The 25,817-nt window shown below is 44.6% G+C and overlaps 1 protein-coding gene across 1 annotated transcript in view; it reads left to right on the plus strand.

The window, feature by feature from the left end:
* Positions 1–25,817, plus strand: part of NCOR2 (nuclear receptor corepressor 2) — a 207,759-nt gene that overhangs the window by 45,727 nt on the left and 136,215 nt on the right. Inside the window, 5 exon segments of the mRNA XM_032229003.1 lie at positions 4–131; positions 2,673–2,844; positions 4,300–4,479; positions 5,841–5,954; positions 14,095–14,151. Of these exon segments, the coding sequence (XP_032084894.1) occupies positions 4–131; positions 2,673–2,844; positions 4,300–4,479; positions 5,841–5,954; positions 14,095–14,151 (651 nt within the window).

Raw genomic sequence — 25,817 nt, forward strand, 5'->3', positions numbered from 1 at the left:
TAGGATGTGAGTCTCTTGGAATATCAGCACCATCCCAGAGAGTACCCTTCCCACCTGCCCCCAGGGTCGCTCTTACACCCCCAACGGCGCAGACCCTCCCTCTTGTCCGAATTTCAGCCGGGAAATGAAAGGTAAGACTAAAGAGATGGGATACGTTGGAGGTCCCAACAGATGTTTTTCATCCCAAAAGATATTTACGACCTAATTTTGAAGTTCTCTCTGTCTGTCTGCCTCTCTTCTTTCTCTCTCTCCTCTCTCTCTCTCTTTTCTCCTCTCCCTCCTCTCTCTTTCTCTCTCCTCTTTTCTCCTCTCTTCTCTCCTCTCTCTTCTTTTTCTCTCCTCTTTTCTTTCTCTCTTCCCTCTCTCTTTTCTCCTCTCTCTCCTCTCTCTCTCTCTCTCACTCTCCTCTCTTCTTTCTCTCTCCTCTCTCTCTTCTCCTCTCTCCCTCTTTTTTCTCCTCTCCTCTCTTCTCTTTCCCTTCTGTCCTCTCTCTTCTTTCTCTCTTCTTTCTCTCTCTTCTCTCTCTTCTCTCTCCTCTCTCTCTTCTTTCTCTCTTCTCTCTCTTTTCTCCTCTCTCTCCCTCTTTTTCCCCTCTCTCTTCTCTCCTCTCTCTTCTTTCTATCTCCTCTGTCCTCTCTGTTCTCTCTGTCTCTATCTCTTCTCTTTCTCCTCTGTCTCTCTCTCTCTCTCTCTCTCACACACAGACACACATGCGTACAGAGTCCCTATTCTGTGTACTGGACAACTGGCCACGTTGCTGCAGTCACCACGATTTTTGCTCAAAACGATGACTTGCTTCTGATTGGACCATCATCACATTATTATTATTATTATTAATAATAATAATAATAATAATAATAATAATAATAATAATAATAATAATTTGAATTGCTCCTACCCAGATGTTAGATTCTTTAGGGAGCCAACCATTGAACTGGACTGGAAAACACGCAAACTTTTGAATATGTACCACGCTTTATATCCATAAAGTGACATCGACTGGTTGTACCTGACAAGAAAAATAGGAGGCAGGGGGCTATTGCAAATCCATCAAACTGTAGAAGAAGAAAAACGAAGTTTGAATGATTATGTGAACCAAAGTACAGAAAAATTGCTGCAGGCTGGGAAAATGGAGAACAGCATAAAAGCAACAGAAACAAAGGCAGAATATAAGGAAAAACAGCTGGATGACAGAATAAATAGATGGGAAACCAAAGCTTTGCATGGACAGCACTTGAAAAACATTGAAGGAAAATGTGATGACAACTTGACATGGACATGGCTTAAGATGGGAACCATCAAGAAAGAAACGGAAGGTTTAATACTGGCTGCTCAAGAACAATCACTACAAACTAATGCCATGAAAGCAAAGATACAAAAATCCACCGACAACCCAAACTGCCGGCTTTGCAACAACAAAGTCGAAACTGTTTCACATTTAATATGTGAATGCAGCAAAATCACACAAACTGATTACAAAGCTAGACAAGACTGAGTTGCTAAATTAATCCACTGGTCATTATGTAAAAAATATGAGGAACATAAAGTGGAAAAAGTTATTGAAAATGAGAAGGTGAAGATCTTGTGGGACTTTCGAATACAAACAGATCGTCATTTGGAGCACAACATGCCAGATATCACGGTTATAGAGGGTTGAAGTGTACAGTTTATTGATATCGCTGTTCCTGGAGATGCCAGAGTCGAAGAAAAAGAACTAGAAAAAATAATGAAATAACGCAACCTGGCCATCGAAACTACATGGCTATGGATGAAGCATGTGACAGTGATACCCATTATCATTGGGGCACTTGGCACCATGTCCAAGAATTTTATAAGATATATCCACAAATTGCAGCTTCCTGCAATAACAACAGTGGAACTGCAAAAAACTGTGCTACTCAGAACATCTTATATTTTAAGAAGGTACTTGGTTGATACCTAGGATGCTGGGAGCAACCCATATCAACCATTAGCACCAGTCACTGGTATTTGCGATGCATTTTTGAATGTTCAGTTGACTGAGTTTCATGTTTAATGAATAAAGTAATATAATATTTTGCATTGCTCCTACCCAGATGTTAGATTCCTTAGGGAGCCAACCATTATTGATAAATATGAAATAAAAGGTAAAGGTTCCCCTCGCACATACCGTATGTGCTAGTCGTTCCCGACTCTAGGGGGCAGTGCTTATCTCTGTTTCAAAGCCGAAGAGCCAGCGCTGTCCGAAGACGTCTCCATGGTCATGCGGCCGGCATGACTAAACACCAAAGGCGCACGGAATGCTGTTCCCCTCCCATTAAAGGTGGTTCCTATTTTTCTATTTGCATTTTTTATGTGCTTTCGAACTGCTAGGTTGGTAGAAGCTGGGACAAGTAACGGGAGCTCACTTCATTACGTGGTGCTAGGGATTCGAACCGCTGAACTGTCAACCTTTCTGATCGACAAGCTCAGCGTCTTAGCCACTAAGCCACCTTATGTATAAAATACAAGGCATTTTTTTTCTTAAAACTTTTCTTGTTGCTTTCTTTGTTCGATTTTGGAGTTTGCCTTTTTGAATGAATAAAGACGGCTTTACGAATTGTCTTGGGAGAAATGGCCTTAAAAAACCCCCAAACATTTAAAGTCGATCAACTTGGAGCACCTTGGCCCACTCTCTTTTCTCTTCCCTGCAGATCCCAGGAGACGCACGTTCGGACTGAGTCCCACTCGTATCTCTCTGATCTGAGCAAGCCGTCGGAAATCGAGTTCATTGAGACCAAGCGGCCTCGGATGGAGCTCTTACAGGAGCCACTGCTGAGACCTCCGACTCTGCTCAGCCATGGAGCAACGGAGGGTTTCTCCAGGGTAAGCTGGAAAGAGAAGAAGGTGTACAGGGAGTCCTCGAATTACGACTGTAATAGAGCCCGCCCATTATAGTCCTCAAGTGATAGAAGAGAATATTTATAACTTGGGGTTGAACTGTGGGGTCCTTGGCGTTCTCTGAGCTAGGTGGTTTTCTTGGAGACGTTTCATGACCCAATTAGGGAATATCATCAGTGGTAGAAGGGAGTGGAGATTGGGAAGAGGAGGAGAAGGAGGATTATTATAGGATCCTTGGTGCTCTCTGAGCTTGGTTGTTTTCTTGCAGACCTTTCATTATCCAACTAGGTAACATAATCAGTGCTAGAAGGGAGTGGGGTTTGTAGAATGGAAAAGGAGATGGGGGAGGAGCTTGGTAGTTTTCTTGCAGACATTTCATGACCCAACTAGGTAATAATATCATGAGAGCTAGAAGGGAGAGGGGTTTATGGAGGAGAAGGAGATGGGGAGGTGGTAGTGGAGGAGGAGGAGGAGAAGGACAATGGTGATGATGACTGAGATTCTTGGTGCTCTCTAAGCTTGGTTGTTTTCTTGTGGAAATTTCATGACCCAACTAGGTAATATCATCAGTGCTAGAACTGAAAGGGGTTTGTGGAGTGGTGGAGAAGATGGGAGGAGGAGGACGACGACTGTAGGTTCCTTGGTGCTCTCTAAGCTTGGTGGTTTTCTTGCAGACATTTTGTAACCCAACTGGGTAACATCATCAGTGCTAGGAGGATGTATGGGGTTTGCTGTCTGTTTACATACAAGTGGCTTCCCCTGTCTGTGTTGGTGGGAGTATTTTTTGGTGGTTCCTTGATTGAGCTGTTGTTTACTGTTTGATGGTTTGTCCAAGTTGGAGGTTGATCATGCTTGAATTTTGGCAGAAGCTGAGATTGCTAAATCCTCCCCCGTTGGGGGGTGAGTGGAGGGAGATGAGTAGGCTATTGGAGATGACAAGGAGGCCTGCCAAGATGATGGAGAGACTTGGCTTCTGGGTGCTTCAAAGAAGGCAACCATCTCCCCTGCCCCCCAACCAGCCAGCTGTCCAAAGAAGGAAGTCGAGTTGTGAGGAGAGGATAATGGTGTGGTCCCTTCTGGAGGACATCGAGGGAGTGACAGTTGGTGTTGTGGAACAATGGAGGTCTTGTCTCTCTTTCCTGCTTGTCAGAAATCAAGATGGCCAACTTGGATGAGGTCTCCTGGTAGGAAGCAGCTGTTTTGAGGGCCAGCCAGGCAGCTTCTCCCTGGTTTAAGGTTACAGATGGAGTCAGCTAGAGAAAGGAGGAGGATCTGGGTGAGGAGTGAAGGACAGTGGCCAAGTCAACAGGCCCAAATTGGCTGGGTTCAGATGACGGAAGTGTTGGGTGTTCAAGAAGACCACCCCTTGAGTTCTCCTAGAGGTTCCTTAGAAGAAGCTTTCTTCTCATGGAGCTTCCGTTCTCCTCTTTCCATCTGCAGGACCGAGGCATTGCTGGGAAACTGGAGCCCGTTTCTCCCATCCCTTCTGCCCATCCTGACTCGGAACTGGATCTCCTCCCATCCCGGCTCTCGAAGGAGGAGCTGATCCAAAACATGGATCGTGTGGACCGAGAGATAACCATGGTGGAACAGCAGATCTCCAAGTTGAGGAAAAAGCAGGTAGCAAGATCCTCCCCCTCAAACTTTAAAGATAGATCAACTAAGGGTTGGAAGTGTCACCAGACATTTCCGGGATTATATTACCATATGGTGGACACGTGCAGAGGCAAAAAAATATTGGGCAAAAATTTGCATGTGGTTGGAAAGGACGATACAGCAGCATATTGATTTAAATTGCTTTTGTTGGGTATTTTACCAGAGAAATAAGAGTAAAGAAAATGTATATTTAATTATTCACGAAATAACTGCAGCTAGAATTGTATTTGCACAAACTTGGAAAATGGAAAAAAATTCCCTCCGAGGGAGAGGTAATTAAAAAAATATTGGACCGTGCAGTAATGAACAGATTAACATTGGCAATTAAAGAGAAGGAAGAATCAGAATATTATAAGATATGGGGATGTTTGTACCACTGGAGAGAAAATGAATACAGACAAAAAGAAACAGAAAATGGAATAATTTGGGGGAGGAAAAAAAAACTGTAGAATTATAGGGGAGGAGCTGAATTAAAAGGTAACTGAAATGTAAATGTAAAGGCAAGATAAAATAGATTAAACATGTTGAAATTATTAAATGTGATGACACAAAGGCTGTAACCCAGATGACACATTGTAAGATTAATGAAGTAAGAGTGGTGTTGGAAAAATAATAAATTAAAATTAAAAAAGATCCTCCCCAAACTGACGTTATGGACTCCGGTTGAGGTGTTTTCATCCGGATTTCAACCCGAGAAGGTCCAGAATGGATTCGGTAAGAGACACGGATCTGTTTTGATCGGGTTCTAGGTGTGACTAGATCACATCCTTCTGCCAGATAGAACATGGGGAGGGTGGCTTTTAGAGGCATCAACTAGAAAACATCTACAAAACCCAGATTTCCCAGGATTGGGTTTAATGACCGCAGTTGCCACAGACACACAAACAGGGAGTCATCAACTTACGCCACAGTTGGGACCAGAATTTTGGTTGTTAAGCGAGTTGTCACATGACTGGCTCTGATTTTGCGACCATTTTGTCCGGGGTGATTAAGAGAATTCGCACAGTCGTTAAATGAACCCTTTCCCAATTCTGCTTGAAGGAAGCCAGCTGGGGAAGTTCGCAACTCACAATTGTCGGACACGGCAAATGTCATAAAGGTGAGACAGGTTGTTGCAACGGTTGGAACTTGGGTGGAGTGATAACTCGCTTCTTCCAAGGCTGTCGTAGCTTTGAATCACCGTGAAAAGAAGTGTTGTAAGTGGAGGACTGCCTGTATGGCAATTTGTAGGGAGGCTATTAGGGCGTTGGTCTCTGTGAGGGGGTGGGGCTTCCACAGAGCGCCCCCTGCCTTGTTTTTGATTGCTCCTCTGCTTCTATCTGCAGCAACAGCTAGAGGAGGAAGCGGCCAAACCTCTGGAGCCCGAGAAATCCATCTCTCCTCCACCGCTGGAGTCGAAGCACCGCAGCCTGGTCCAGATCATCTACGACGAGAATCGGGTGAGCTGGGCTCTTGAACCCAGGTTAAGGTTTGGAAAGCAGGGTGGATGGATGTGAGTGGGTGGGTAGAGGGAGGAAGGGGTGGGTGGATTGATGAATTGAGGGGTGGATGGATTGATGGAAGGATGGAAGAATGGAAGGATAAATTGAGGGAGGTACGGATGGAGGCATGGGTGGGTGAGTGGGTGAAGGGATGGATGGATGGATGGAGACATGGGTGAGTGAGTGGAGGGAGGGAGGAAAGGAGATATGAATGGATGAAGATGTTTCACTTCTCATCCAAGAAGCTTCTTCAGCTCTGACTGGATGGTGGGGAATGGAAGGATTTACACTCCTTGCAGAAAGCTGGTCATTTGCATCCTTTTAGAGGGTCGTTGAGGCCGCTTGGAGGTTTATCTGTGTCCTCGGGGTCACCTGAGTGGTGCAAATGGTTCCTGTAGCCTGCATTTACACTACTCAGGTGACCCTGAGGACACAGACAAGCCTCCAAGTGGCCTCAACGACCCTCTAAAAGGATGCAAATGACCACCTGCCTGCAAGGAGTGTAAATCCTTCCTTTCCCCTCCATCCACTCAGAGCTGAAGAAGCTTCTTGGATGAGAAGCAAAACGTTTTCAAAAGAACCCCCCCCCCCCGAAAGTCCTGTTGCTTCCTGAAAAAGCACCTTTGGAACAAGCAGGACCTATGGAGAAGCTCCATAGACTTTCAATCTAGAACTAAGGAGGAATTTCCTGACAGTGAGAACAATTAACCAGTGGAAAAGAAGTTGCCTCCGAAAGTTTTAGGTGCTTCAACACTGGGTTTTTTTAAGAAGAGACTGGACAGCCATTTGTCTGGAATGGTGCAGGGCAGGTGGGTGGACTAGAAGACCTCCAAGGTCCCTTCCAGGGCTGTTATTCAGTGTTCTGAATACGCGTTCCTCAGCATTGCAAAATGAACCTGGCAAAGACCAGCGGATTATTTTTCATTTGTCCCCAAAGCTCTGCAGTTGCTCCTGGCCTCCCTCCCTCCCTCGCCTGCCTCGGAATGAACGCCTGTCAGCTTCCTTTTTGGGAGTTGACCTCATCCTTCCCCTGCTACCCACCCTCTCTCTCCCTCTCTCTTCCTCTCCCCCTCTCTCTGTCTCTCCTCTCCCTTTTCTCTCTCATTCTCTCCCTCTTTCTCACCCTCTCTTTCTCTCCTCTCTCTTTCTCTCTCTGTCATTCCTCTGTTCTCTTTTCTCTCTCATTCTTCCCCTCTCTCTCTTTCTCTCTCTTTCTTGTTCTCTCTCCTCTCTCTTCTCTCTTCTCTTCCCTTGTCTTTTTTATTTTTTCATTCTCTCCCTCTGACTGTCTGTCATTCTTCTCTCTCCCTCTTCCTCTTCCCCCTCTCTCTTGCTCTCCCCCCTCTCTGTGTCTCTCCCCTCTCTCTTTCACTTCCTCTCTCCTCTCTTTCTCTCTTCTCTTTCCATTTTTTTCTTTCTCTCTCTGATTCTTTCCATCCCTGTCTGTCTCTATCTCTCTCTCTCTCTCCTCTCTTTATCTCTCCTCCCACCCTCCCTCTCCCTCTTTCTGTGTATCTGTCTCTCCTCTTTTTCTCTTTCTTCTTTCTCTCCTCGCTTTCTTCTCTTTCTCTGTCTCTCTCCTCTCTCTCTTTTTCCTTTCTCTCTCTCTCTCTCTCCTCTCTCCCTCTCCCCCCTCGCAGTTTTTCCTCTCCGGTGCTGCTCGCAGACGTTCTCTCGCAGCCGCCGCCGCTGAGTTCATGCGAGGACAGCCACTGCCGCATCTTTTCTGCAGCTCCCCCTCCCTTTCCTGCACTTCTGCTGTGTCAAGAAAAATAAAGGGAAGGAGTGAAAGAGGCCATTAAAAGGCAGGTTTGCCAATTTTTGGAAGCACAGTCCTTCCCTCTCCCGGGTTTGCAGTTAACAAGAGTTGGAAGGGACCTTGGAGGACCTCTATTCCAGCCCCCTGCATAAGCAGGAGATCGTGTACCATTGTAATAGCTGTCCAGATCTCAGGAGGCTTGTGGTGTGTTTGTGATGATGAGAAAACATGCAGTGTTTGCACTGAGAACATAGAATAAGGGGGCTGGAAGGGACCATGGAGGTCTTCTAGTCCAACCCCCTGTTGGAGCAGGAAACCCTCTGCCATTCCAATAGGTTTTATGGACCTTCATAGATACTTCTTGAGACTCAAGGAGATGATTCTCGGTGTGTTTGTAATAATGAGAAAACAAGCAGTATTTGCATTGAGAACATAGAATAAGAGGGCTGGAAGGGACCTTGGAGGTCTTCTAGTCCAACCCCCTGCTTAGGCAGGAAACCCTATACATTTCTGGACAAATGGCTGTCCAGTCTCTTCTTGAAAACCTCCAGCGATGGAGCAGCCACAACTGAAGGGAGAAAGAGGGAGGCAGGAGAGATGCTGCCCATTTCCTGCTCAAAACGCCTGCTTCACAGGTAGTCCTCGACTTACGACCACTTGTTTAGCAATGGTTGAAAGTGACTTGCGGCTGGTCCTCGCATTACGACCATTGCAACATCCCCTAAAAAGTGACTTGCGACTGGTCCTCGCATTACGACCATAGCAACATCCCTCCCCCAAAAGTGACTTGAGACCGGTCCTCGCATTATGACTGTCGCAACATCCCCACAGCCCCTGCGCAAAATTTGGACACTTGCCACTCAGCATGTATTTTTGATGGTTGCGGCATGCGTGGACCGTGGGGGTGACTTTCCCAGCCGGTTGCCAAGTTGATGGCGGAAGCCAGCTTTGTTTAACGACCACATGATTCTCTTAACAACGGTAGGGATTGGCTTAGCAGCTGCAACGCAAAAAGGATTGTACAATCGGATGAGACTCACTTAACAAACGCCTTTCTCGGAGATAGAAATTCTCAACCCAACTGTGGTCGTAAGTCAGGCAGTCCTCGAGTTCATTTAGCGACCGTTCAAAGATACGGCACTGGGGGAACATGCGACTTAGAAACGTTTTTCACACTTATGTCCTTTCCCTGCGATCAACGCGATTCTCTTTTGCGACCTTCGGATGAGCAAAGTCAATGGGGGAAGCCGGATTCACTTAACAACCATGTGACTAGGTTTTACAACGGCAGGGATTCGCTTAACGGTGGCAAGGAAGGTTGTAAAATAGGGACAAAACCTACTGAGCAAATGCTTGACTTAACAACTGACATGTTGGACTTAAGACCTTAATAAAAGTCTTAAGTTGAGGATTGCCTCCCCTCTCCTTCCTCCCCTCTCCTCCCTTTCCTTCTTCTATCTTCCTTTTCCTTTCCTTTCTTTTTCTTTCTTTTCCTTCCCTTCCCTTCTTTCCTTTCCTCCTTTCCTTCTTCTATCTTCCTTTCTTTCCCTTCCCTTTCCACCTTTCCTTTCCTTTCTTTTTTAAAAAGAAAATTGAAAAACTGGATGTGATGCCTCTCGGCCAGAGAAAAAAGGCACTGTCTCCTTCTGGGACTCTCTTGGGACTATCAATAACAATCAATAAGCCTGAATTTTAATTTGTTTTCTGCTCTTTCCTTGTACCTCTTTTGTTCCTGAACGGTCTATAAATACATCACTCTAGGCTGGAGAACAGAAGGTTGAGCAGACACCCCCACCTCATTTTTAAAAAAAACAAAACCTAATTGCTGCAGAATACAATTTGCATTGACCAATTTATACATTAACAGATTAACAGAGTTAGAAGGAGTTAGAGTTAGACCTTGGAGGTCATTTAGTCCGCCCTACCTACACCATTTCTGAGAAATAGCAGTCCAATCTCATCTTGAAAGCCTCCAGTGATGAAGCTCCCACAACTTCCGAAGGCAACTTCTGTCTCACTGTCAGAAAATTACTCCTTATTTCCAGGTTGAATCTCTCCTTGTTCAGTTTCCATCCATTGTTCCTTGTCTGGCCTTTGGGTGCTTTGGAGAATAGATTGAACCCCCTCCTCTCTGTGGCAACCCCTCAAATATTGGAAGACTGCTCTCATGTCTCCCCTGGTCCTTCTCTTCACTAGACTAGCCATGCCCAGTTCCTGCAACTGTTCATCATATGTTTTAGCCTCCAGGCCTTTGATCATCTTAGATATATTCAGATTAACAGAGTTGGAAGGGATCTGGTAGGTCATCTAGTCCAACCCCCTGCCCAAGCAGGAGACCCTACACCATTTCTGACCAATGGCACTCCAGTCTCCCAACATTGTTGGGCGGGGGGAGGTCCTTGATGCTCTCCAAGCTTGGCGGTTTTCTTGTAGACGTTTCATTGCCCAAATAAGGTAAGATCATTGGTTGCTCAGCAGCAGCAGCACTGATGGTGTTACATAAAGGGGTAATGAAACATCTGCAAGAAAACCACCAAGCTCAGAAAACATCAAGGACCCCACCGTCCTCCTCCTCCTCTTCCTCCATTCTGCAAAATCATCCTCCCTCCTAGCACTGATGATACACCCTAGTTGGTTCAGAAAATAACCTCTGAGAGCATCAAGGACCCTTCCATTTCAACCCTGAGCTACAAATACTCTCCTTTACCGTCAGGAAAGCTTTGCCTAAGACCTCTTAGGGCGGGGGGAGTTCCTTTCCAGCCCCTTCTAGATGGATGGGACATCCTGGCTTGCTGTCTGTTTACACTAGATGCCTCCAAGTTGGCTCCATGCAGTTATGGCAGGCTGGCAAAGATTTTTCCTTCGTGGTTTTCTCTTCCTCCTCCTCACTTGTTTGTGTCCGTGCTTCAAAATTGCAACCTGCAATATATTAAGATATTTCTAAATATGAACGTAGCTTAATTGTAAGTTGGAGAATCAGAAATAAATTAGATAGGGGAAATATGTTTTTCTAAAAAATAAAAGAATAATAGATAGAAAGATTAAAGGTATAGATGTTAGGGTTTTTAATGTAATTTTTTAATAACATAAAGAGAATTATTTACATTCGATGAGTGTGAAAAAGAACACTGATATTGTTGGTAAATTGGATCAATATGAATGATGCTCAGATCTAACACTGTGCACACATAATATGGATGTATACTATATATATATATACTATACACACACACACACACACACACACACACACACACACACATTGCAACCTGCAGACCCAAACTGGTAATGTAAGAGGCAGCCACTGGGGGGTTGTCTGGTTGTGTAAATGCTCCCCAGGTACAGCTCCTCTTTTGGAGCTCTGCCTTGTGGCATTGTGGAGGAGTGGATCGTCCCCTTCACAACAGAGTGGGGCGGGGGGGAACGGTCATTTTTTGCAGAATCTTTTTCCGCTCTCATTCCGGAGTTCTGCAAACTGAGGTTAGTATTGTTGAGTGAGTATAATGGCTTTTCCTCCCCAGCTGCTAATCTTACTGTACTGTCTTGTGCATCCAGATGCAGTTGAGGGGGGGGGGGGCGGCGAGACAGACATAAGAGTGCGCCCCGTGGTTTACTTCCACTGTGGGGTGTTAAACCCTCCTGTTGTTGTTTTTACCACCACCCCCCTTAGAAATTTGTGGAATTGTGACTTTTTTGGTGCTCAGCCCAACCCACCTCGCAGGGTTGTTTTTCTGGGGAAAAAAGGAGGAAGGGGAGGGTATTGGTTGTGCTCGTCGCCTTGAGTTATTTGCAAAAAATAAAGGCAGGGCGCAAAACAAAACAAACAAAGGGATTAGAGGAGTTATGCCGTGGTAATAGAGAGTCCTCGACTTATGACCAAGATTGGGCCCCAGATTTTTGTTGCTAAATGAGACAGTAGTGAAGTGGGGCTTTGTTCCATTTTATGGCCTTTCCTGCCATCGTCGTGAAGTGAACCATGGCAGCCGTTAAATTGGTTGACATCGTCATTCAGGGAATCTGGCCTCCCCAGATTTCAGAAAGTCGCAAAACGGGGATCACATGGACACCCCCCCCCCATGCTGCACCCGTCATAAGTACATGCCAGTTGCTGAGCATCTTTTAAATTTTGATCACATAATAAACGGGGACCTTGCAACAGTCGTAAAACAAGTCATAAGTAACTTTTTCCAGTGTCGGCGTAACTTCAAACGGCGACTAATGGTGTTAAGTATCTGTACAGCTGTTGGTCTGGACAGACTGAGAATTAAATTTGGGACTAACCCCACTCTATAAAGCCCTAGTAAGGCCATACCTAGTCCTGCATCCAGTTTTGGTCACCATGCTATAAAAAAAGATGTTGAGACTAGAAAGAGTGGCAGAGAAGAGCAAACCAAGATGAGCGGGACTGGAGGTTAAAACATACGATGAATGGTTGCAGGAACTGGGCATGGCTGTCCTAGTGAAGAGAAGGACTAGGGGAGACAGGAGAGCATCTTCCAATGTTTTGAGGGGCTGCCGCAGAGAGGAGGGGGTCAAGCTGTTTTCCAAAGCACCTTAAGGCCAGACAAGGAAGAATGGATAGAAACTGATCAAGGAGAGATTCAACCTGGAAATAAGGAGGAATTTCCTGAGAGTGAGAACAATAAACCGATGGAACAGAAGTTGCCTTCAGAAGTTATGGGAGTTTCATCACTGGAACCTTTCAAGAAGAGACTGGACTGCCCTCTGTCAGAAATGGTGTTGGGTCTCCTGCTTGGGGGGGGGGGGGCTGGACTAGATGACCTACAAGGTCCCTTCCAACTCTGTTAACCTGTTAAATCTCCTTCCCCCCCTAGAAAGTCCCCTTCATGCTTAACCTTCTTAATTTTTCCTGGCCCTGTTCCAAGTTGGATTTTGTAAGGGGGGGTATTTTCCCGGGGCAGGGGCCTCTCTTAGGAGCACAAGGTGATTTTTCCCAGCATGGGGAGGAGCCCACAGGCAGGTAAAGCAAGACGGTGGGGGGGTAAGAAGAAGACTTTGCAAAAACCTTAGATGAGTGACCCCACGACCCCCATGCAAAATAATACTACAACCCTCTTCTCTTAAAAAAAAAAAAAGTTCCCCCCTTCTCAGCCCTTCCAAAACCACGGGAGAGCATCCTAAGGAGGAAAGCGAAAAGGAGGGGGGGCTTTTATTTCTGGCAGAGAAATTGAGAAAGAGCCGAAGACCTCTTGGCTAGCCTGAGGAGAGGACTCCCCCATCCTTTCTCTTTCCCCTCGCCCAATGGATGCCCATGGCCCAGGTGGCTCTTCTCCTTTTTCCTTTTGGAGGAAAGGTTTCTAGCTTGGCGAGCCATTCAAGAGTCAGGGCCAGTGTGTGTGTGTGTGTGTGTGTGTGTGTGTGTGTGTGTGTGTGTGAGAGAGAGAGAGAGAGAGAGAGAGAGAGAGAGAGATAAAGACAGAGACAGAAAGAGACAGAGACAGACAGAAAGACAGAGAGAGACAGAAAGAGACAGAGACAGAAAGATAGAAAGAAAGAGAGAACAGAGAGACAGAAAGATAGAAAGAGAGACAGACAGACAGACATAAAGAGACAGAGACAGAGACAGAAAGATAGACAGAGAGAGACAGAAAGAGACAGACAGAAAGATAGAAAGAGAGAGACAGACATAAAGAGAGATACAGAAAGATAGAGAGACAGAGACAGAAATATAGAAAGACAGAAAGACAGAGACAGAAACAGAAAGACAGAAAGATAGAAAAGCAGAGAGACAGAAAAATAGAAAGAAAGAGACAGAGACAGAGAGAGAGAGAGAGAGAGAGTGAGGGAGACCAACCTCCTCACTGTAGTGTACAGGAGTCCTTGACTTATGACCCACAATTGAGCCAAAAATTTCTCTGCTAATGCACACGCTCGCTAAGTGAAGTTTGCTCCATTTTACGACTTTCTTGCCACAGCTGTTAAGTGGAGAGAGAGAGAGAGAGAGGGAGAGAGATGGGAGGGAGGCTGGGGAGCGTGCGTACACACACAAGCGTTTTTCTCCCCCCCTCCTCTCTCTCTCTCCCTCTCTCTCTCTCTCTCTCTCTCTCCTCTCTCTCTCTCTCTCTCTCTCTCTCTGCTGCTGCTGTTAACTTTTTCTCCAGCCCTGGGGAAGGAGGAGGGCGGAGAAGGAAGTGTGTTTAATTTGTCATCTCCTCAACAGAGAAATCGAGCTGGGATTTCGGAGCAGGCTGGTGGAGTTAAAGGGGGGGGGGGAGTTCCAGCACTTTTTTGCAGCAAATAATAATAATAATTAAAACATCCTCATTTCTGTGCATTTTCTACTCCCTCCCCTCTTCTGTCGCCATCCCTCCGTTGCAGAAAAAGGCAGAAGCCGCACACAGGATCCTGGAGGGACTGGGACCCCAGGTGGAGTTGGTAAGTGGAGCTTTACGTCCCCTCTTCCTTCTTCTCTGCCCGCAACCCCCCGCCCCCCAATCCCTCCCTTCTTGTCTTGGACCGGGGATTTTCCTAGGTTGCAATTCCAGGTGTCCCTCGTGCATCAGGCGAGCCTTTGAAGGGCAGCCAAAGAGTTTTGGAAGAGATTTTACACATTGGCACAGAGGGCAGCAGCCAGGAAGCTCAAACCCGCTCCCCCCTCCTCTCCCCAGCCAACCTCCGCTGATTATTATCTGGCTGGCTGGCTGCCAAAGCAGGAAGCCGAACTGCTGGGTACAGACTTCCCCCAGGATCCCTGAGAACACCTTTTCTTGGGGAAAGGGCTGTGCCAACCTGCTGGGCACCTGGGTTTTGTTGTTTCTGCTTCCCTTCTTGATTTGAATTGCAAATTGGGGCAATGCTTGTTTTTTTTTTTTTTTTGTTGTTGTTGATTGCAAGGTTGGCTGGATGCCCATGCAACTTTGCAAATCATGAAGGTTTTTTCCCGCTCCTCGACTGGTTTTGCAGCAAGGGAGAAGAGGTGGTTTGCAGAGGAGGGTTCTTACCTATTGGTCCGGTTCAGTTGAATAGGTAGTAACTCCGCCGGACACATGACCTTACTGCTTCTATCTTTGGTGGCGCCATCTTGATTTACTGTTAGGCACAGTGCAGAAGAATCCTCATTGAAGAAATTAATTTTACTTCCTTTTTTAGTGCTGTGTGCATGCACAGATCGTTTTGAGTGCAAATATGCACACTGGAGTGTGCAACTGTCGTGCGCACAAACAATTTTTCGGGCGCTGAACCGTAGTAATGGCGACCGGAACCCACCCCTGGTGCGCTGGATGCTTGTGGGGGTTTGGGCTATAAAAAAGGGCATCCTTGGTCCAGCTTTATCCAGAAGGGATGTCCTGTACTGGTCGTTAGGGTGCAAGGTGCATGTGTGGAAGGGAATTGGGGCCAGGATCATCGGAGTGTTGAGCCTATTTTGGCTTGGCCTTTGGTAGTTTTTGCTGTAACTCATGTTGGGAAACTTACACTGTAGGATTTGCTGGGAATTAGGAATGAGTACAGGTATAGGGATGCAGTAGCTCAGTGGTTAAGACTTTGAGCTTGTCGATCAGAAAAGTTCAGCAGTTCGAATCCCTAGCGCCACGTAACGGAGTGAGCTCCCGTGACTTGTCCCAGCTTCGGCCAACCTAGCATTCAAAAGCACATAAAAAATGCAAGTAGAAAAATAGGAACCACCTTGGATGGGAAGGTACAGCTTTTAGTGATGCCTTTGGCATTGACCACATGACCACGGAGATGTCTTCAGACAGCACTGGCTCTTCAGCTTTGAAACAGAGATGAGCACTGCCCCGTAGAGTCAGGAACGACCTAGCACATTTGTGCAAGGGGAACTTTTACCTATACGTTTTACAGGTATATTATACTATAGCCCTTATTGTCATTATGCATCATGTATACAACAAAATTGGTGTTAGCCTCACTGGTGCAATCCATGGCAAAAAATACAAACACATAAATAGTATAAAGAATAATCCCTATGCAAGTAATTAGGGGGAAAATAGAAAAAGGAAGAAAAAGAAAAAACTAGTCATACGTTTCCGCGTGGGTGTGGAGTGATTGGGGTTGTGTTTAAGAGACTGAGGGCCCAAGGGATAGAAACTATTTTTAAACCTGTTGTTCAGCTGGCTATGCTTTGATGTCTTCTGCCCAATGGTAGAAGTGTGAAGAGAGTAGTATTCCACTTATAATTATTCCCTTCGTACATTGGAAGTTACAACAGGACTGGAAAAAAGTGACTTACTGCTGTTTTTCAGACACTTGCAGCCTTCCCCGTGGTCACATGATCAAAATTCAGAATGCTTGGCAACTGGCATGTACTTCTGACATTTGCAAGGGATGTGGGTGTGCATCACGTGATCTCATTTTGCGACCTTCTGGCAAGGAAAGTCACTGGGGAAGGATGGATTGGCGTAACTACCATGTTAAGAACGTAAGAACGATGGTGATCACTCAGCAATTCTGGCGAGGAAGGTTGTAAAATGGGGTAACATTTATTGAACAACTCTCTCACTTAAAAATAGAAGTTTTGGGTTCAATTGTGGTTGTAAGTCGAGGACCATCTGTGGTAAGTGTTACCTTCCAAAGCCAGCTTGAGAGCTTTTCCAGAGCAGGTTCAGCCAGATGTGTTACAGGTAATCCTTGATTTACAACTTCAATTTGCATTGTTAAGCAGAGTGGATCACACCTGCTTTTATTATTATTGTTATTGTTGTTGTTGTTTTGTTGTTGTATTATTATTATTATTGTACAATTGTATCACAGCGGCCAGTTGTTTCGCCGGATTTGGCATTGGTTACTAGTCGGGCCCCACCCAGGGGCCTAGGACGTCGTAACGTATTTTCGTAATATGCGTGCAGATCCAAGCAGTGCGGCTTTTTGCATTTGACTGATGGTGATTTTGTCAATTTTTAACTGTTTTAAATGTAATTCCAGTGCTTTTGGAATAGCACCCAGTGTGCCAATTACCACTGGAATTACCACTGCTGGTTTGTGCCATAGTCGTTGAATTTCGATTTTTAAGTCCTGGTATCTTGCGATTTTTTCATGTTCCTTCTCGGCGACCCTGCTATCACCTGGTATTGCGATGTCTATGATTGTGACCTTATTTTTCTCAACCAGTGTGATGTCTGGTGTATTATGCGCCAGTATTTGTCGGTTTGTATACGGAAATCCCACAAGATCTTGACCATCTGATTTTCTGTGACTTTCAGGCTGATGTTCCCACCAGTTTTTGCTGTTTTAATATTATAATTTTTGCACAAATTCCAATGGATCATTTGTGCTACTGAATTGTGCCGCAATTTATAATCAGTCTGCGCGATTTTTTACAGCAGCTGAGTATGTGATCAACAGTTTCGTCAGCTTCTTTGCAAAGTCTGCATTTGGCATCATCAGAGGATTTTTCGATTTTGGCCTTAATGGCATTTGTGCGGATAGCTTGTTCTTGCGCAGCCAGGATTAGTGACTCTGTTTCTTTCTTTAATGTACCTGTTTTTAACCATAACCAAGTTTGTTCCCTGTCCACTTTATCTTTTATTTTTTCCAGAAATTGACCATGCAGTGCTTTGTTCTGCCTCTCCATTCTTGATTTTATCACATCTTTTCTATATTCTTGTTTTGTCTGTTGGGCCTTCAGTAGATTTTTGTTTTATTATTATTATTGTTATTATATTATTATTATTATATTATATTATTATTGTTATTATTATTATTATATATTATTTGTTGTTATTATTATTATTATTATTATTATTATTATACAATTGTATCACAGTGTGGCCAGTTGTTTCGCCGGATTTGGCATTGGTTACTAGTCGGGCCCCACCCAGGGGCCTAGGACGTTGTAACGTATTTTCGTAATATGCGTGCAGATCCAAGCAGTGCGGCTTTTGCATTTGACTGATGGTGATTTTGTCAATTTTTAACTGTTTTAAATGTAATTCCAGTGCTTTTGGAATAGCACCCAGTGTGCCAATTACCACTGGAATTACCACTGCTGGTTTGTGCCATAGTCGTTGAATTTCAATTTTTAAGTCCTGGTATTTTGCAATTTTTCATGTACCTTCTCAGCTACCCTGCTATCACCTGGTATTGCAATGTCTATGATTGTGACCTTATTTTTCTCAACCAGTGTGATGTCTGGTGTATTATGTGCCAGTATTTTGTCGGTTTGTATTCTTGTTTCGTCTGTTGGGCCTTCAGTAATTTTTTCTTCTTTACTTCAATTAATAGATGTTCTTGACTTTCTTTTAATAATCAGCCAGTGCATGTTTTTCTTCTTCAACTGTTTGCTTCACTTGTAATAATCCTCTGCCACCTGATTTTCGGGGCAGGTACAGTCTATCAGTATCACCACGTGGATGTAAACTGTAGTGTATTGTCATTAGTTTCCTGATTTTTCGGTCCAAAAGGTCCAAATCAGTTAACTATACCAGCTGTGTATCTTATAACTGGTATTGCCCAGGTATTTATGGCCTTGATTGTATTTCCACCATTCAATTTAGATTTCAAAATTTTCCTTATTATTATTATTATTATTGTACAATTGTATCACAGCGGCCAGTTGTTTCGCCGGATTTGGCATTGGTTACTAGTCGGGCCCCACCCAGGGGCCTAGGACGTCGTAACGTATTTTCGTAATATGCGTGCAGATCCAAGCAGTGCAGCTTTTTGCATTTGACTGATGGTGATTTTGTCAATTTTTAACTGTTTTAAATGTAATTCCAGTGCTTTTGGAATAGCACCCAGTGTGCCAATTACCACTGGAATTACCACTGCTGGTTTGTGCCATAGTCGTTGAATTTCGATTTTTAAGTCCTGGTATTTTGCGATTTTTTCATGTTCCTTCTCGGCGACCCTGCTATCACCTGGTATTGCGATGTCTATGATTGTGACCTTATTTTTCTCAACCAGTGTGATGTCTGGTGTATTATGCGCCAGTATTTTGTCGGTTTGTATACGGAAATCCCACAAGATCTTGACCATCTGATTTTCTGTGACTTTTTCAGGCTGATGTTCCCACCAGTTTGTTGCTGTTTTAATATTATTTTTGCACAAATTCCAATGGATCATTTGTGCTACTGAATTGTGCCGCAATTTATAATCAGTCTGCGCGATTTTTTTACAGCAGCTGAGTATGTGATCAACAGTTTCGTCAGCTTCTTTGCAAAGTCTGCATTTGGCATCATCAGAGGATTTTTCGATTTTGGCCTTAATGGCATTTGTGCGGATAGCTTGTTCTTGCGCAGCCAGGATTAGTGACTCTGTTTCTTTCTTTAATGTACCTGTTTTTAACCATAACCAAGTTTGTTCCCTGTCCACTTTATCTTTTATTTTTCCAGAAATTGACCATGCAGTGCTTTGTTCTGCCAACTCTCCATTCTTGATTTTATCACATCTTTTCTGTATTCTTGTTTTGTCTGTTGGGCCTTCAGTAGATTTTTGTTCTTTACTTCGATTAATAGATGTTCTTGACTTTCTTTTAAATAATCAGCCAGTGCACGTTTTTCTTCTTCAACTGTTTGCTTCACTTGTAATAATCCTCTGCCACCTGATTTTCGGGGCAGATATAGTCTATCAGTATCACCAAGTGGATGTAAACTGTAGTGCATTGTCATTAGTTTCCTGGTTTTTAATAATAATTAATAATAATAATAATAATAATAATTATTATTATTATTATTATTTGCCATGGTGTTGTGACCTATACCAGCAGTTGACTCAGAGGAGGAAGGAGGAAGTGTGGGAGTCGGGGTCAGCATCAAGGCAATCTGGGAGCTCCGAGGGGAAAGAGGGAATGGCGCTGGCAGAGAGAGAGATACAGAGGCGGAGCCTGGGCCGTCTGTCAGCCCTCAGATGGAGAGTCAAAAGCCCCCAGGTCTGGAGGTGGCTGATGAGGAAGAGGAGGCACAGCTGGGTCCAGTGTCTAGTGCATAGATGCGCAGAAGGGAGGAGAGAGGAGAGCAGTGGAGATCTATGGGCTGGTCCTTGGGACGAAAGAGCCACTGTTGTTACAGAAGCCCTACCCTAGCTCTGTGGTTAAAAGGCAGGGGGAGGAGATGAATAAATGTGGCAGACAACTATTCATCTCCCTGCTGGACAGACTTGTTAGCCTGCTGTGAGAGAGAAACTTTTTGCTGGGGCTGCCGGCATTCCTAATAAAGGAATCGTTTGAGTTCACTTCAGAACATTTGCCGTGTTTGGGGAGCTGGGTCAGAACACACAGTTGTTAAGTGACTCACTGCACTTGTTGACTGAATTGCAGGGTCATTAAATGGATCCAACTTCCCCTCACTGACTTTACTTGTCGGAAGCCAGCTGGGGAAGTTGCAAATGGCGATGATCCCCCAAGCCCAGGATACTGCAAACATCATAAATGCAGTGGTCATAAGAGTGAGACCCAATTGGTCGTAAGTCACATTTTTCAGTGCTGTTACAACTTTGAATGGTCTATAAACAAATGGTTGTAATTTGAGGACCACCTGTCGGGGTGGATTTGATTTAAATCAAGTTGATTTAAATCACAATTTAAATCACTAGTAAAAAAGCTTGATTTAAATCAACTCGATTTCAATAGTAATTTTTAAAGAGAAACTTTAAACTCCTTCTCTGACCTGCTGTTGACTCACCAACCGTCCCATTTCTTTTAATGGGATGGCTGGTGATGCGTCAGGGACACAACAAGGTGAGGGATGTGGAGTCAGCGGGTGAGTGGATGTCCCTAACAAAGGCTGCCCGATGGATCTGAAATGACAGGTGCTCTTTAATACTCTATTTATAAGCTGCTTAGAAGGTTTCACTTTCATTTTTACTGCTTGCCCTTCCTCCTCAGAGCCTGGTGGTAGAGATGCAATTATCTTCAAACAATCTTGCAGTTTGTAGTGTACATAGATTTGCAAAACAGTGGGATAAAGGGATATTGCTGAACTGTGTTTTATGGTTTATGTCATGGTTACTGCGAAATTGTGAGACTGCATCAACCCAGTGCATGTTATCTCAGCTTGCAGAGTTTGGATTCATTCAGACATCGGTTGATGCCTGTTCGGCCTGGGTTGGCTGAACCGGGAATGGCGGCAGGAGGCTCCGCCCACCTGCCCGGATGCTTCTGTGTATGTGCAGTATTGTGCATGGGTGTGTGCCCGAACCAGTAGTAAAAAAATTAGCAGCTCACCTCTGGATTCATTGAATGAGTTTACCAAAAATGTAAACATTGCAGAATGTACAGCCTTCATGCTACATAACTAAGCTCCATTTCATGCTGAATAAACTAAATTATTAATGCATCTTAAACAGAAAACTATCTTTAGATAGATTTTTACTCCAAAAGCATTTTATTAAAATAAATTTGATAAAATAAAAAAATCTGATTTAAAGAAAAAACTGATTTTTTTTTTTAAAAAAAAAACCATATTTGTATCCACTCTGCCACCTGTATCTCCTGCCTGTCTACTCCTGAGCTGGTCAGGGATCTAAAAGTAAATATAAACAGAAATGATTTAAATCTGCTAAAATAACCTGTTGCTAGGCCTGATCACAAAGCTTGTGCGAAGAACAGATTATCTTGTGGGGAAAAATCACGCCAGTTATCCACCTATTGGATCAATCTAATGTCCAGATGTTGACTGGTTGTGTTGACAATCCAGGGTTCTTAAGAGGACATCAAGAAGCGATCAACAGAGTTGGAAGGGACTTTTTAGGTCATCTGGTCCAACCCCCTGCTCAAGCAGGAGACTCTACCCCATTTCTGACCAATGGTAGTCCAGTCTCTTCTTGAAAGCCTCCATTGATGGAGCTCTTACAACTTCTGAAGGCAACTCATTCCATTGAATATAGAATAACAGAGTTGGAAGGGACCTTGTAGGTCATCTAGTCTAACTCCCCGCCCAGCAGGAGACTCTACACCATTTCCGACAGATGGCAATCCAGTCTCTTCTTGAAAGCCTCCAGTGATGAAGCTCTCACTGTCAGAACATTCCTCCTTATTTCCAGGTTGAATCTCTCCTTGTTCAGTTTCCATCCATCATTCCCTGTCTGGCCTTAGGTGCTTTACCCCCTCCTCTCTGTGGCAGCCCGTTACGTTACTGCTTCACCTCTCCCTTCCATGGTGTGCAGTTGTTAGAATGCAGTATTGCAGGCTAATACTGCCCCACTGCCAGCAGTTCGATCCTAACTGGCTCAAAATTGACTGAGCCTTCCGTCCTTCTGAGGTGGGTAAAATGAGGACCCAGATTATTGGGGGCAAGAGGCTGACTCTGTAAGCTGCTTAGAGAGGGTTGTAAAAGCACTGTGAAGTGGTATATAAGTCTAAGGGCTACTGCTATAGAAGTGTTCCTAAGGCATCCTCGCATCCAAAACCTCTTGTCCTTTGAAGGGAAAACCAAAACTTTTGAGAGGAAAGGTCTCTTCTTGTTTGTTGTTTTTCGAGAGCTTCCTTGTACATGGAGAAGTTCACTGGCAGTGCAGCTGTGATTAATTTCCCTATGACACTTCCGGTTGAGTAAGTCCCAGGGTGACCAAGTGTTGGAGGAGAAAAAGCAAATTACTAGAGAAACTTTCTTGGCTGACAATTTTGGGCTACTGCAAAATTATCTGCCATCAATTCGTACCCGCCAGATAGATTAAATCCCAGCTCCCACCCTCCGTCCCACTCACCCACCTGTGGGTCATATAGCTACGGCTTTTGTCTTTGACCAGCAAGCAGGACCTCCAGATCACTTGGGAGATGTTTTGGGGTGGAATTTGACCTCTCTTGAAGCTTGTAGGACAGGGATGGGGAACCTTTTTGGCACCGAGTGCCCAACTGGAACGTTCATGCCCAAGACCAGCTGGCCAGTGCGCAGGCCTGTTTTCTGGCTGTTTTCAGACTGCTTTGGGGCATTTTCTGGCACTTCGGCACCCACAAAGACCAGCTGACCAGCATACATGTCTGGGCTGGAAACCAGAAGAGCAACTGGCTGAAAAAAACGCCCCTGAAAATGGCCCGAAAAGCAACCTGTTTTTTGGCCATTTGTGGGGTCATTTTCAGGCCATTTTTCAATGCTCTGTAGCCCGCTAAGACCAGCTGGCTGGCACGTATGTGTGTGCTGGAAACAACCAGAAGACCAGCTGGCAAAGGCGCACATGCCCACAGAGTGGGCTCTGCGTGGTACTTCTGGCACGCATGCCATTGGTTTGCCATCACGGCTATAGGACCTTTTGACCTTCCAGCCCAAAATATTTCATTCAAGAGCCCCATGCTCTGCTCATCATTCCTGCACTCCCAAATTTCCTCCAGATGTTCCACCCAATGGGGAGCAATCTAGTCCTAGTCTTCAATTTTAATTTCAGTATAAGGGAGAAGACCTCTGGGCCTTCAAGAAAGGATCTCCAGTCTACAGAAATGTGCTCAAGTACCCATGGCCCATTTTTCATAACAGTTGGAGCTGGTAGGGTAGAACTTGCCTCATCTTTCTTCCTTCCTTCTAGAGAAGTGAGCCTGAACAGAGATGTACCATATTTTTTGGAGTATAAGAAGCACCTTCCCCCCCCCACAAAAGAGGGTGAAAATCTGGGTGCATCTTATACACAATACAGAATTTTTTTTCCTTCCAAAACCCTGCTCCCGTTGCAAAAATGGACATGCAGAGGATTTGGGAGGCCTGCAAAGTGCTCCTGGAGGCTGGGGAGGGTAAAAATGAGCAAAAAACTGGCCGTTTTTTGCTCATTTTTGCCCACCCCCAGCCCCCAGGAGCACTCTACAACCCTCCTAAAGGCAATGCATATCTTTTTTGGTGGGGGGGGGGGCAGGCCCTTTTTCACGAAAACCAGGCCGTTTTTTGCTCGTTTTTATCCCCCTCATCTTTTTATACCCCAGGAGCACTTTGCAAGCCTCTCAAACTCTGCATGCCCCATTTTTCACAAAAAATGAGGCTTGCAGAGGGTTTGGGAGGTCTGCAGAGTGCAAAAACTTTTTAAAAAAATTTACCTCTTCAAAATCTTGGTGTGTCTTATACTCTGGTGCGTCTTATACTCCGAAAAATACGGTAGTTTCCTATTGTTCAAATTCCTCCCTTTCTCCCCTCTAAGAAGTTCTTTTAGATTAAAAAAACAGGATAATAAAAAGGTAGCATTGACATCCTTCTCCCTATCTTGCTGACCTTCTACAGGCAGGACTGGAGGTTGCATGACTCAGTCAGGAATGGTTGACTTAAGAGTTGCATCTGTGTCTCTTCCTTCTCCACAACCCCTTCTCTCTCCTTTGTACCTCTCACTTGTAGGGAGAGATTTCCCCATCTCTGGCGTGTCCTTACTTGAACAGCAGGCAGGGGGAGGTAATGGATGTCGCCCTGTAGAATTGGGTCTCCTGTGAAGCTTCCCAGCTCATGAATTAGGCTGACTCATCTGGAAAGAACCCAAAGAGTCATAACTGTAATGAATGATTAATTGGTCTAAATGTAAATAATGGTGAAGGAGGCTGTAGAAATCTGTCTTACGGTCCAAGGAGAAAAGCCAAGTTGGCTGGACAGGAACTTGGGATATTCAGTTCTGAAAAAAAGCAGGCTTGTAGGAAACCTGAGATTCTTTTTCCGGTCCCTGACAAGAGCCAGAGGAAAAATGAGTAGAAATTATTTTCTACAGCACTGAAACAGATCAGAAAGAATGGGTGTAAGTAGTGGCTTCTTAGATTTAAAGATGGGAGAAACTGCCTGGATCTACCACTGGAAAAGTCTACTTACCATATTTCCCTGGAAATAAAACTGGGTCTTATATTATTTTTTTGTTCCAAAAGAGAAATAGGTCTTATTTTCAAGGGAATACGGTACTACGTGCATCCATCTGACTGGCTGACAATCTTAACTGGGGCTTATTTTTGGGGATAGGGTTTATATTACGAGCCGAACTGCCAACCTTTCAGTCGACAAGCTCAGCGTCTTAGCCACTGAGCTTGTCAGTCAGAAAGGTCGGCAGTTCGAATCCCTAGCGTTGCATAACGGAGTGAGCTCCCGTTACTTGTCCCAGCTTTTGCCAACCTAGCAGTTCGAAAGCACGTCAAAAATGCAAGTAGAAAAATAGGAGCCAACTTTGGTGGGAAGGTAACAGCATTCTGTGCGCCTTTGGTGTTGAGTTCATGCCGGCCACATGAACACATGATCAGGCAGCGCTTGCTCTTTGGCTTTGAAACGGATATGAGCACCTAGAGCTGGGAACGAATAGCACATATGTGCAAGGGGAACTTTAACCGTTAACTTTATATTATGAGCATCCTGAAAAAAAAATCATGCTAGGGCTTATTTTCCAGTTGGCTCTTATTTGGGGAAAACATGGTATGGAGGTGAGGCTTATCTCTGCAGGCTTTTCAAAGCAGCTTGGACAATCCCCTCTAGAAGATGGTTTAATTGATTTTCCCGAAGATCGCCAAAGGCTGGAGGAGATAGATAAATCTTTGTGGTCCTTTCCAACTTTACAATTTTATGATTTTGTGATACGGATTATAGAAAAGCTGTGTTCTTGCACTTCAATCTCAGTTGCATTCCTTCCAAGGTCGAAAATAGCTTCTGTCTCACCTTAGTGTCTGGATTCCATTTTTCAGCCTTAGTTGATCTTGTGATCTTTTGGGGAGCTTCTGGGTTTCTGCTGGTTGGTGCGTCTTCCTAGGTGTACAAGTTTCATTTGTCCTTCCATATTAACCACGTTCTGCTGTGCTTTGTAGAGGGGTTGGGTGACCATCTTTTATGTCGGAGCAGTTCTTCCTTTTGAAAGAAATTTCTTAGCTCAGCCCTGTTTTTGTCAAGGAGGACCTAACAATGGAAGAGGAAGTGAATCCAGAAGGAAAAAAATAACGAAAAGTAAGGTTCTTTGTTTAGGCAAGGAAAACAAAATACACAAGTACAGTATATGTGGTACCTTGCTCAATAGTAGTAACTGTGAGAGGGATCTTGGAATCCTAGGGGACAACCATTTAATATGAGCCAGGAGTGTGCAGCAGCTGCCAAAAAAACCAACACAGTTCTAGGCTGCATAAAGCAAGGGATAGAATCAAAATCACGTGAAGTGTTCATATCACTTTACAATGCCTTGTTAAGGCTACACTTGGAATAAGGCATCCAATTTTGGTC

This window comes from Thamnophis elegans, chromosome 13 (genome assembly GCF_009769535.1).
Source record: "Thamnophis elegans isolate rThaEle1 chromosome 13, rThaEle1.pri, whole genome shotgun sequence".
Taxonomy (NCBI): domain Eukaryota; kingdom Metazoa; phylum Chordata; class Lepidosauria; order Squamata; family Colubridae; genus Thamnophis; species Thamnophis elegans.